Source organism: Zosterops lateralis, assembly GCF_965231275.1.
Source record: "Zosterops lateralis genome assembly, chromosome: 35".
NCBI lineage: Eukaryota > Metazoa > Chordata > Aves > Passeriformes > Zosteropidae > Zosterops > Zosterops lateralis.
In genome coordinates this window covers 1,266,166-1,277,603 of record NC_139795.1, presented here as the reverse complement: position 1 = coordinate 1,277,603, position 11,438 = coordinate 1,266,166, and the positions used below count along the sequence as shown (strand labels likewise).

General features: G+C 46.2%; 1 protein-coding gene across 1 annotated transcript; it reads left to right on the top strand.

The window, feature by feature from the left end:
- Positions 1-629: 629 nt before the first annotated feature.
- On the top strand, positions 630-3,035 carry LOC310921567 (uncharacterized protein; the record flags this gene model as incomplete). Its single annotated transcript, XM_083881730.1, has 3 exons — positions 630-1,224; positions 1,268-2,046; positions 2,973-3,035. The coding sequence occupies exons 1-3, from the start codon at positions 876-878 to the stop codon at positions 3,033-3,035; spliced, it is 1,191 nt and encodes a 396-aa protein (XP_083737856.1). The 5' UTR covers positions 630-875.
- Positions 3,036-11,438: the final 8,403 nt, after the last annotated feature.

Sequence of the window (11,438 nt, the reverse complement as noted above, 5' to 3'; positions counted from 1 at the left end):
GGGGGGTCTGCAGACGGGACGAGGAGGTGACAAAGGGACCCAGGGGACAGCTGAGCCCTGCAGGGAGGGGACAAAGGGGACCCCGGGGAGGGCACAAGTGCCACCTGCCCTGTCCCCTCCCCAGGTGCTGGAGGCGCTGGTGGCCGTGGTGGCCACGCTGGGCGAGCTGGCGGCCACCGTGACCCGCAGGGACACCGTGTGCCCGGAGTCCCTGAGCCGTCACCTGTTGGGATTCACCAGGACCCTGCGGGACACCCTGAGGCGCCACCACAGTGTCACCTCCCAGGGCCACCACAGTGTCACCTCCCTGGGCCACCACAGTGTCACCCCCCTGGGCCACCACAGTGTCACCTCCCTGGGCCACCGCAGTGTCACCTCCCTGGGCCTCCTCAGTGTCACCTCCCTGGGCCTCCTCAGTGTCACCTCCCTGTACCAGCGCAGTGTCACCCCCTGGGCCACCACAGTGTCACCGCCCTGTACCAGCTCAGTGTCACCCCCCTGGGCCTCCTCAGTGTCACCCCCTGGGCCACCACAGTGTCACCCCCCTGGGCCACCACAGTGTCACCCCCCTGGGCCTCCTCAGTGTCACCCCCTGGGCCACCACAGTGTCACCCCCCTGGGCCACCACAGTGTCACCCCCCTGGGCCTCCTCAGTGTCACCTCCCTGGGCCTCCTCAGTGTCAGCCCCCTGGGCCAGGCCTTGGCCGCCCTCAAGGACACCCCGGGTGTCACCTGGGCCGAGGTGACAGCCATGGTGACACCCTGGCTGGACTCGCTGGAGGGGCTCTGGAGGGGCTGGCACCGGGTGTGCTCTGGGGCCGGGGAGCTCTGCAAAACCTGCCTGGACACGGGGCAGGACATGGGGGAGTTCAGCCATGGGGACACCGATGGGGACAGCGATGGGGACAGTGACTGGGGACAGTGATGGGGACAGCGATGGGGACAGTGATGGGGACACTGATGGGGACATTGATGGGGACACTGATGGGGACACTGATGGGGACAGTCATGGGGACACCAATGGGGACACCAATGGGGACAGTGACTGGGGCATCAGTGAGAACATCGATGGGGACAGCGATGGGGACATCAGCAATGCGGACACCAATGAGAACACTGACGAGGACACCAACAATGATACCAACAAGGACATCGATGGGGACACCAATGGGGACATTGACTGGGGCATCGGCGAGGACACCGATGGGGACACTGATGGGGACAGTGACATTGATGGGGACACTGATGGGGACATTGACTGGGGCAGGACATGGGGACACCAATGGGGACACCGATGGGGACAGTGATGGGGACATTGATGGGGACACCAATGGGGACAGCGATGGGGACATTGACTGGGGCTTTGGTGAGGACACTGATGGGGACACCGACGAGGACATCAGTGATGGGGACACCAATGAGAACACTGAGGAGGACACCAACAGTGACACCACCAAGGACATTGATGGGGACACCAATGGGGACATTGACTGGGGCATCGATGAGGACAGCGATGGGGACACCGATGGGGACCCTCATGGGGACAGCGATGGGGACACAAACATGGACATCGGTGAGGACATCGATGGGGACACTGATGAGGATATTGACTGGGGCTTTGGTGAGGGCACCGATGGGGACACCGACGAGGACACCAACAGGGACATCACTGGGGACACCGATGGGGACATTGATGGGGACACTGATGGGGACACCGATGGGGACATTGATGGGGACATTGGCTGGGGCATTGGTGAGGACACCGATGAGGACACCAACAGTGACACCAACAAGGACATCGATGAGGACACCAAGGGGGACATTGACTGGGGCATCGGCGAGGACACCGATGGGGACACCGACATGGACATTGCTGAGGCCACCACCGAGGACATTGATGAGGACAGTGACGATGACACCAACAAGGACACTAACGAGGACATCAAGGAGGACACCAAGGAAGACACTGATGAGGCCACCGGCCTGGCCGGGAACCTGCAGGACAAGACCCTCCCCAGCCGGGAGGGGACAGCTGGGGACAAGCTGGTGTCCCTGCCCTCGGCTCCGTGCCCCCTCAGCCCGAGAGGAGCTCCGTGGAAAGGGCGGAAGTGCCCAAGACCAAAATGGCGGAGCGGCTTCTTTTGTGATCTCGCGAGATTTACCGCTGGCTGTCGTCGTTGTTTCGGGCGAGCCCCTGAGGGGTCTCCCGGTTGAATTTAGGGATATCTATGCTCAATTTTGGGGTTTTTTTTGGCTGAATTTCGGGGATTTATGTTGAATTTGGTGTTTCCGGGCTGGATTTAAAACATCAGAAGAGCGGGCGGAAGTGCCCGAGACCAAAATGGCGGAGCGGCTTCATTTGTGATCTCGCGAGATTTGTCGCTGGCTGTGCTGGATGCTTAGGGCGAGCCCCTGAGGGGACTCCAGGCTGGATTTGGGGCTTTAAGGATCAATTTGGGGATTTTTAGGATGAATTCGGGGTTTCCGAGCTGTATTTGAAGGCTCCGTGACCCCCAGCCCGAGAGGAGCTCCCTGGAAAGGGCGGAAATGCCCGAGACCAAAATGGCGGAGAGGCTTCATTTGTGATCTCGCGAGATTTGCCTCGGGAAGGGGGTGGCTGTGCTGCTTGTTTAGAACGAGGCCCTGAGGGGTCTCGAGACTGAATTTGGGGTTTTAAGGCTCAATTTTGAGGCTTCTGGGCTGAATTTCGGGGCTTTATTTTGAATTTGGAATTTCCGGGCTGGATTTGAAACCTCCGTGGGGCGGGCGGAAGTGGCCAAGATTAAAATGGCGGCTGTGCTTCATGTGTGATCTCGCGAGATTTGTCGCTGGCTGTGCTGGATGCTTTGGGCGAGCCCCTGAGGGGTCTCCAGGCTGGATTTGGGGCTTTAAGGCTCAATTTTGGTACTTCCAGGCTGATTTTAGGGTTTCCAACCTGGATTTGAAGCCCCCGTGCCCCCCCCCAACCACAGAGGAGCTCCGAGGAGCGGGCGGAAGTGCCCGGGACCAAAATGGCGGCGCGGCTTTATGTGTGATCTCGCGAGATTTGCCGCTGGCTGTGCTGGATGTTTCGGGCCAAGTCCTGAGGGGTCTCCAGTCGGGATTTGGTGCTTTAGGGCGCGATTTGGGGGTTTTTAGGGTGAATTTCGGAGCATTATGTTGAATTTGGGGTCTCCTAACTGGATTTGAAGGCTCCGTGCCCCGCCAGCCCGAGAGGGGCTCCGTGGAACGGGCGGAAGTGCCCGAGACCAAAATGGCGGCGGGGGTTTCATGTGTGACCTCGCGAGATTTGCCGCTGGCAGGGCTGGATGTTTCGGGCGAGCCTCTGAGGGATCTCCAGGCTAAACTTGGGGCTTTAAGGCTCGATTTGGAGGTTTTAAAGCTGAATTTCGGGTCTTTGTGTTGAATTTGGGGTTTCTAGGATGGATTTGAAGGCTCCGCGCCCCGCCAGCATTAAGATTGTTCCATGGAACGGGCGGAAGTGCCCGAGACCAAAATGGTGGCGGGGCTTCATTTATAATCTCGCGAGATTTGCCGCGGGAATACGGAAACCAGTTTATGGAATTTTATGAATATTCATAAATTATTTTGATAAGAAGGGTATTTAAATAAATGTCTCTGAGATAGCAAAGTGTGGACTTGGCTGAATTCACTTGGCTTTTTTTTATCTCCTAAGTGTCATAATTATTTTATTAAACATATTTTTTAAAATTTACCAAAAAAGTGAAACCTCGTTTTTCACAGTCCCAGTCAATCCCAGTTTATCCCAGTTTGTCCCAGTCCATCCCAGTATCCCCCAACCCCCATTTCCCACCAATTTCATCTCAAAAAATCATATTTTTCCCATTTCTTTTTCCTATTTTCCCGTTTTTTCCCTCCCAGTCCCTCCCAGTTTGTTCCAGTTTGTCCCAGTTCATTCCAGTTTGTCCCAGTCCCTCCCAGGCCCTCCCAATCTCCATTTCCCATCAATTTCACCCCTAAAAATCAGATTTAAATCAGATTTTCCCCGATTTTTTCCCCTTTTTTCACTCCCAGTCCCTCTAGGTCCCTCCCAGTTTATCCCAGTCCATCCCTGTATCCCCCAGTCCCCATTTCCCATCAATTTCACCCCCAAAAATCTGATTTTTCCCATTTCTTTTCCCATTTTTTCCCCGATTTTTCACTCCCAGTCCCTCCCAGTTTGTCCCAGCTCCTTCCCAGTCCCTCCCATTATCCCTTAGTCCCCATTTCCCATAAATTTCACCCCCAAAAATCGGATTTTTTCCATTTCTTTTCCCATTTTTCCCTGTTTTTTCACTCCCATTCCCCCCCAGTTTATCCCAGTTTGTCCCAGTTTATCCCAGTCCATCCCAGTGTCCCCCAATCCCCATTTCCCATCAATTTTACCCCCAAAAATCGGATTAAAATCAGATTTTTTCCCATTTTTTCACTTCCAGTCCCTCCAGTTCCCTCCCAGTTTATCCCAGTTTGTCCCAGTTTGTCCCAGTCCCTCCCAGTCCATCCCAGTCCATCCCAGTATCCCCCAATTCCCATTTCCCATCAGTTTCATCTCGAAAAACCAGATTTTTTTTCCATTTCTTTTCCAATTTTTCCCCGTTTTTTCACTCCCAGTTTATCCCAGTTTGTCCCAGTTTGTCCCAGTTCCCCCCACAATGACCAGACTCGGGGGTTTCTCCTTTTTCCATAGGAAAATATAAATTTAAAATTTATTGGGAATGTTAAAATCTCTCTGTGGGTGGGAGGGGGTTGGGGAAATCGGGGAATTCCGGGAGAGGCCCCGAAATTCCCCCCCAAAAATTCCCAAATTCCCGCCGGGATCTGGGAAAAATCTGGGAATTTTTTGGGGGGAAAAAAAAAATGGATTTTTTTTTGGGGGAAAGTTCGGGAATTTTGGGGTGAAAATTGGGAAAAATATCTGGGAATTTTGGGGAAAAAAATACAGGAATTTGGGGGGGGGAAATGGAGAAAAATTTGGGAATTTTGGGGGAAAAATTTGAGAATTTTGGGGGGAAAATGGGAAAAAAAATTGTGAATTTTGGGGGAAAAAATGGAAATAAAACCCGGAATTGTGGGGAAAAAAACCTGGAATTTTGGGGGGGGAAATCTGGGAATTTCGGGGAAAAATGGGAAAAAAATCCTGGAATTTGAGGGGGAAAATTCGAGAATTTTGGGGGGGGGAAATGGGGAAAAAAATCCAGGAATTTTTGGGCACAAAAAAAAAGGAAATTTGGGGCAAACCGGGAATTTGGGGAAAAAATGGAAACAAAATCTAGAATTGTGGAGGGAAAACTGGAAATTTGGAAGAAAAGCCCGGAATTTTTTGGGGGAAAACCAGGATTTTTTAGGGGAAAAATGGGAATTTGGGGGGGAAAACCTGGGAATTTTTTTTTTTTTGGAGGAAAATGGAAAAAAAATCCGGGAATTTGGGGGAGAAACCCGGGTATTTTGGCGGGAAAAACTCCGAATTTTGGCGGGAAAAACCTCATAATTTTGACGGGACAAACTCATAATTTTTGGAGAGAAAAGCCTCATAATTTTGGCGGGAAAACCATCATAGTTTTGGCGGGAAATCTGGGAATTTTGGGCGGGAAAACCTCATAATTTCGGCAGGAAAACCAGGACATTTGGCGGGAAAAACTCAGAATTCTGGCAGGAAACCTGGGAATTTCGGCGGGAAATCCGGGCTTTTTGGCGGGAAAAAACGGGAATTTTGGCGGGAAAAACCTCATAATTTTGGCAGGAAACACGGGAATTTTGGTGGGAAAACCTGGATTTTAAGGCGGGAAAACTGGGAATTTTGGCAGGAAAAAGTCTCATAATTTCAGCGGGAAAACCCGGGAATTTTGGCGGGAAACCCTGGATTTTTGGAGGGAAAAAACCGGGATTTTTGGCGGGAAAAAACCCCCACATAATTTTGGCGGGAAAAACCAGGAATTTTGGCGGGAAACCCTGGATTTTTTGGTGGGAAAAACCTCTTCATTTCAGCAGGAAAAACCTCATAATTTTGGCAGGAAAACCAGGACATTTGGCGGGAAAAACTCAGAATTTTGGCGGGAAAACTGGGAATTTCGGCGGGAAAACCTTATAATTTTGGCGGGAAAACCAGGAAATTTGGCGGGAAATCCGGGCTTTTTGGCGGGAAAAAACGGGAATTTTGGCGGGGAAACCTCATAATTTTGGCAGGAAATCCAGGATTTTTTTTGGGGAAAAAAATTCAAGAATTTTGGGGGGAAACTCCAGAATTTTAAGGACAAAAAAAAAATGGAAATAAAACTCAGAATTTTTTTGGGGGGGAAAAAAAAATGGGAATTTGGGAATAAAACCCGGGATCTTTGGCGGGAAATCCAGGATTTTTGGCGGGAAATCCAGGATTTTTGGCGGGAAACCTGTGAATTTTGGCGGGAAATTTGGGCTTTTTGGCGGGAAACACGGTGAATTTTATCAGCAACCCCCCGTTATTTTTGGGGTGTGTATTTCAGGTCCCGGCCGGGTTATTTGGGTGAATTCGGGGTGGGTTTCAGCCCCCGAAGCAGAGCGGCCCCAGGCGCAGCCCCCGGCCCGGGCGGAGCCGCGCGGGGTCCAGGCGCAGATCGCGGAGCGGGAAAAGCTCCGGCCGCGTCGACAGCAGCTCCAGCTCCAGCTCCACGTCCAAATCCACATCCGGATCCAGCCCGGGGGCCCCGCGGGGCTGCTGGAGGGAAAACAGCCCCAAAGTCAGAAAATTCAACCCGAAAATCCACAAATCCGCACCCCCAAAATCAAAGAAATGACCCCGATTGACTTTTTGTACCCACCTGAAAGTGTCCCGAAATTGCCCAAATTCTCGCCCCAAAATTACCCCAAATTTCCACCCCAAAATCAGCAAATTTCTCCCCGAATTCCTGTTTTTCCCACCCCAAAATCCCCCCAAACCCGCCCAAATTCCCCACCCCAAAATGCCCCCAAAATTCCCCAAAATTTCCCAAAATCTCAAATTTCCCAGAGTCCCCAAATCTCCCTGAATTTTCCCCAAATTTCCCCCCAAATTCCCCCCAAATTTCCACCCCAAATTCCTGCTTTCCCCACCCCAAATCCCTCCCTGAATCCCCCCCTAAATCCCCCAGAACCACCCAAAAAAATCCCCAATTCCGCCCAAAATTCCCCCCAAATTTCCCCAAAATTTCCCCAAGTTCCCATTTTCCTCCCCCCAAAGTCCCCCAAAAATCCCCAATATTCCCCCAAAATACCCTCAACCCCCCCAAATCCCCCAAATTTCCCCCAAAATCTCCCAAATCCCAGCCCGAATTTCCTGCCCCAAATTCCTGCTTTTCCCACCCTAAAATCCCCCCAAATTCCTCCTCAAATTCCCCCCAAATTACCCCAAATTTCCCCCCCAAATTCCTGTTTTTCCCACCCCAAAATCCCCCGCAGCCGCCCCAAAATGCCCCCAAATTCCTCCCAAATTCCCCACCCCAAAATGCCCCCAAAATGCCCAAAATCAGCCAATCCCACCCAAAAATCCACAAATTCGCACCCCGAAATCAAAGAAATGACCTCGATTGACTTTTTGTACCCACCTGAAAGTGTCCCGAAATTGCCCAAAATTCTCGCCCCAAAATTACCCCCAAATTACCCCCAAATCCACCAAATTTTCCCCAAAATTCCCCCCAAATTCCCCACCCCAAAATGCCCCAAAATTCCCCAAATTCCCCCAAATCTCCCTTAAAATCCTCCAAAATCCCCCCGAATTTCCCCAAATCTCCCCAAATCCTCCAAATTTCTGCAAATCCCCCCAAAACCCCCAATTTCCCCAAAATTCTCCCAAAATCCCCTCAAATCTCCTCCGAAATCCTCAGATCCCCCAAATCCCTCCAAACCCCCCCAAATGCCCCCAAAATTCCCCCAAATTCCCCCCAAAATCCCCCAAACCCCCCAAATTCCCTGAATTTCCCCCAAATCCCCCAAATTTCTCCCAAAATGCCCCAATTTTCCCCCAGGTTCCCATTTTCTTTCCCCTAAAATTCCCCAAAACCCCTCAAATTCCCCAAATTCTCCCCAAATTCCCCCAAAATTCCCCAATATCCCCAAATTGCCCCCAAAATCCCCTTAAATTTTCCCCCAAATACCCCCAAACCCCCAAATTCCCCCAATTTTCCCCCAATTTCCCCCCAAATCCCCCAAAATCCCCCAAATTCTCCCCCAATTTTTCCCCCAAATCCCCCAAATTTCCCCAAAACCCCCCAAATTCCCCCCAAAATCCCCCCAAATCCCCCCAGATTCCTCCAAAATCCTCCAAAACCCCTCCAAAATATTTTCAAAATCCTCTCAATTTTCCCAAAATCTTCCCCAATTTTTCACCCAAATTTCCCCCAAATCCCCCCAAATTTCCCCCAAATTTTCCCCCCCAAATCCCCCAAATTTTCCCCCAAAATCTCCCCCAAATCCCCCAAATTTTCCCCAAAACCACCCAAATCCCTCCAAACCCCCAAATTTACCCCCAACCCCCCGTAAAATCCCCCAAATTTCCCCCCAAATCTCCCTAAGACCACCCCAAATCCCCCAAATTTCCCCAAAATTCCCCCAAATTCCCCCCAAAATGTTGTTACCCTGTCACATCCGTCCCGCAGGAGGCTCAGCCCGTCCTCCCCCAGCTCCTCCTCCGTGTCCGCGCGGAGCCGCAGCGAGAAACCCCAAGTTTTGGGGTCATTTTTGGGGGCATTTTTGGGGTTATTTTGGGGATCCCCGGGGTTATTTTGAGGGTTATTTTGGTTGTTATTTGGTGGATCCCCGGGGTTATTTTTGGGGTTATTTTGGTTGTTATTTGGGTTATTTTTGGGGTTATTTTTGGGGTTATTTTGGGTGTTATTTGGGGTGTCCCCGGGGTTATTTTGGTTGTTATTTGGGGTGTCCCCGGGGTTATTTTGGTTGTTATTTGGGTTATTTTTGGAGTTATTTTTGGGGTTATTTTGGGTGTTATTTGGGGTGTCTCTGGGGTTATTTTGGGGGTTATTTGGGGTGTGTTTTGGGGTGTCCCCGGGGTATTTTGGGGTGTGTTTTGGGGTGTCCCCGGGGTATTTCGGGGTGTGTTTTGGGGTGTCCCCGGGCGGGTTTTTGGGGTGATTTCCGGCGGGTTTGGGGCAGGGCAGGCGCAGGCGCTGCCGGCCCCAGGCGCTGAGCAGCCGCAGGAACTTCACCTGCACCGCCGCCAGGGGGCGCCCCCGCGAGTCAACGTAACCCAACTGCGTGGGGAGAGAAAATAGAGAAAATAGAGAAATATAAATTTAAAATATAAAATATAAAAGAGAGGAAATATAAAATATAAAATATATAATATAAAATATAAAATGTAATATATAATAAATAATATAAAATATAAAATATAAAATGTAATATATAATATATAATATAAAATATAAAATATAATATATAATATATAATATAAAATATAAAATGTAATATATAATAAATAATATATAATATAAAATATAAAATGTAATATATAATATATAATATAAAATATAAAATATAAAATATAAAATGTAATATATAATATATAATATATAATATATTCTATATATAAATATAGAATATATAACATATAAAATATAAAATATAATATCTATATATAAATATAATATATAAAAATAATGTAATATGAGTTATAAAATTTAAAAAAATATGAAATATATATAATAAAGAATAGAATATAATATGAACTATAAAATATCATTAAATGATATGAAATGAAATATGAAATATGAAATATTATGTATAATATATGATATATAACATAAAATATAAAATTAGTTATAAAATAATATGAAATAATATGAAATGAAATATGAAATAAGAAATATGAAATAAGAAAACATGTATTAAATATAATATAGAATATATAGTATAATATGTGTTATAAAATAATATTATATATGGAATGTGAAATGTGAAATATAACATATAACATATATAAAATATATAAATATAATATATAAAAATAGATATATATATAAAATATATAAAAAACATATATAAAATATAATATATAATATATAATATTTAATAAGTAATATGTAATATGAGTTATAAAATTTTAAAATATGAACTATTAAATATATAACATGTAATATATAAGATATAAAATATAATATATAATATTTAATATTTAATAAGTAATATGTAATATGAGTTATGAAATTTTAAAATATGAACTGTTAAATATATAACATATAAAATATATAAAATATAAAATATGAAATAAAATATATAATGTATAATATATAATATATAATGTATAATGTATAATATATAATGTATATAATATAAAATATATAATATATAATATATAATATATAATATAAAATATAAAATATATAATATAATATGAATTATAAAACATTACGAAATAATATGAAATATGAAATATTAAATAGATTATATGATTTTAATGCGAATTAGAAAAATATGAAATAATATTAAATAACATAAAATATGAAATATGAAAAATAGGAAAAAATGGGAATTTGGGGCTGGAAAATGGGGGGAAATGGGAATTTGGGATGAAAAAGGGATTTGGGAGGAAAATCAGGGAAAATTGGGAAAAAAGGAGAAAAAATTACAGGAAAAATGGGAAAAAAATGGGAAAAAATAACAGGAAAAACGGGAATTTGGGGTGGGAAAATTGGGATTTGAGAGGGGAAAAAATGGGAATTTGGGAGGGAAAAATGGGAATTTTCAGGAAATAATGGGAAAAATTGGAAAAAACGGCAGAAAAATGGGAATTTGGGAGGGGAAAAAAGGGGATTTGGGATGGGAAAATGGGAATTTGGGAGGAAAAATGGGAAAAAATGGCTGGAAAAATGGGAATTTGGGGTTGGGGAAATTGGGATTTGGGAGGGAAAAAATGGGAATTTTGGGGAAAAATTTGGGAATTTGGGCTCCTCACCCTGCGGCCGCCCCGGGAGCTGCTGAGCCACTGAGGATTTTCGGGATTTTCGGGATTTTGGGAATTTTCTTGCTCCGGATCCCGACCCGGGAGCGGCACCTGGAAAAAGGGGAATGAGACGAGAATTCCGGGAATTCCCAAAAAAATCCTGGAATTTTGGGGTCCTAATTCTTGGGAATTTTGGGATCCCCTTTTAACCAGGAATTTTGGATCCTGAATCTTGGGAATTTTGGGATCCATTTTTAACTGGGAATTTTGGGATCTCAATAATCAGGAATTTTGGGATCTCCCATTAATCAGGAATTTTGGGATTTCACAGATTTGTAAATTTTAGGATCCCAATCCTTGGGAATGTTGGGATCCCACAGATTTGGGAATTTTGGGATCCCCTTTTAACCAGGAATTTTGGATCCTGAATCTTGGGAATTTTGGGATCCAAATCTTTGGGAATTTTGGGATCCAAATCTTTGGGAATTTTGAGATCCCACTAATGAGAAATTTCGGGATCTCCCATTAA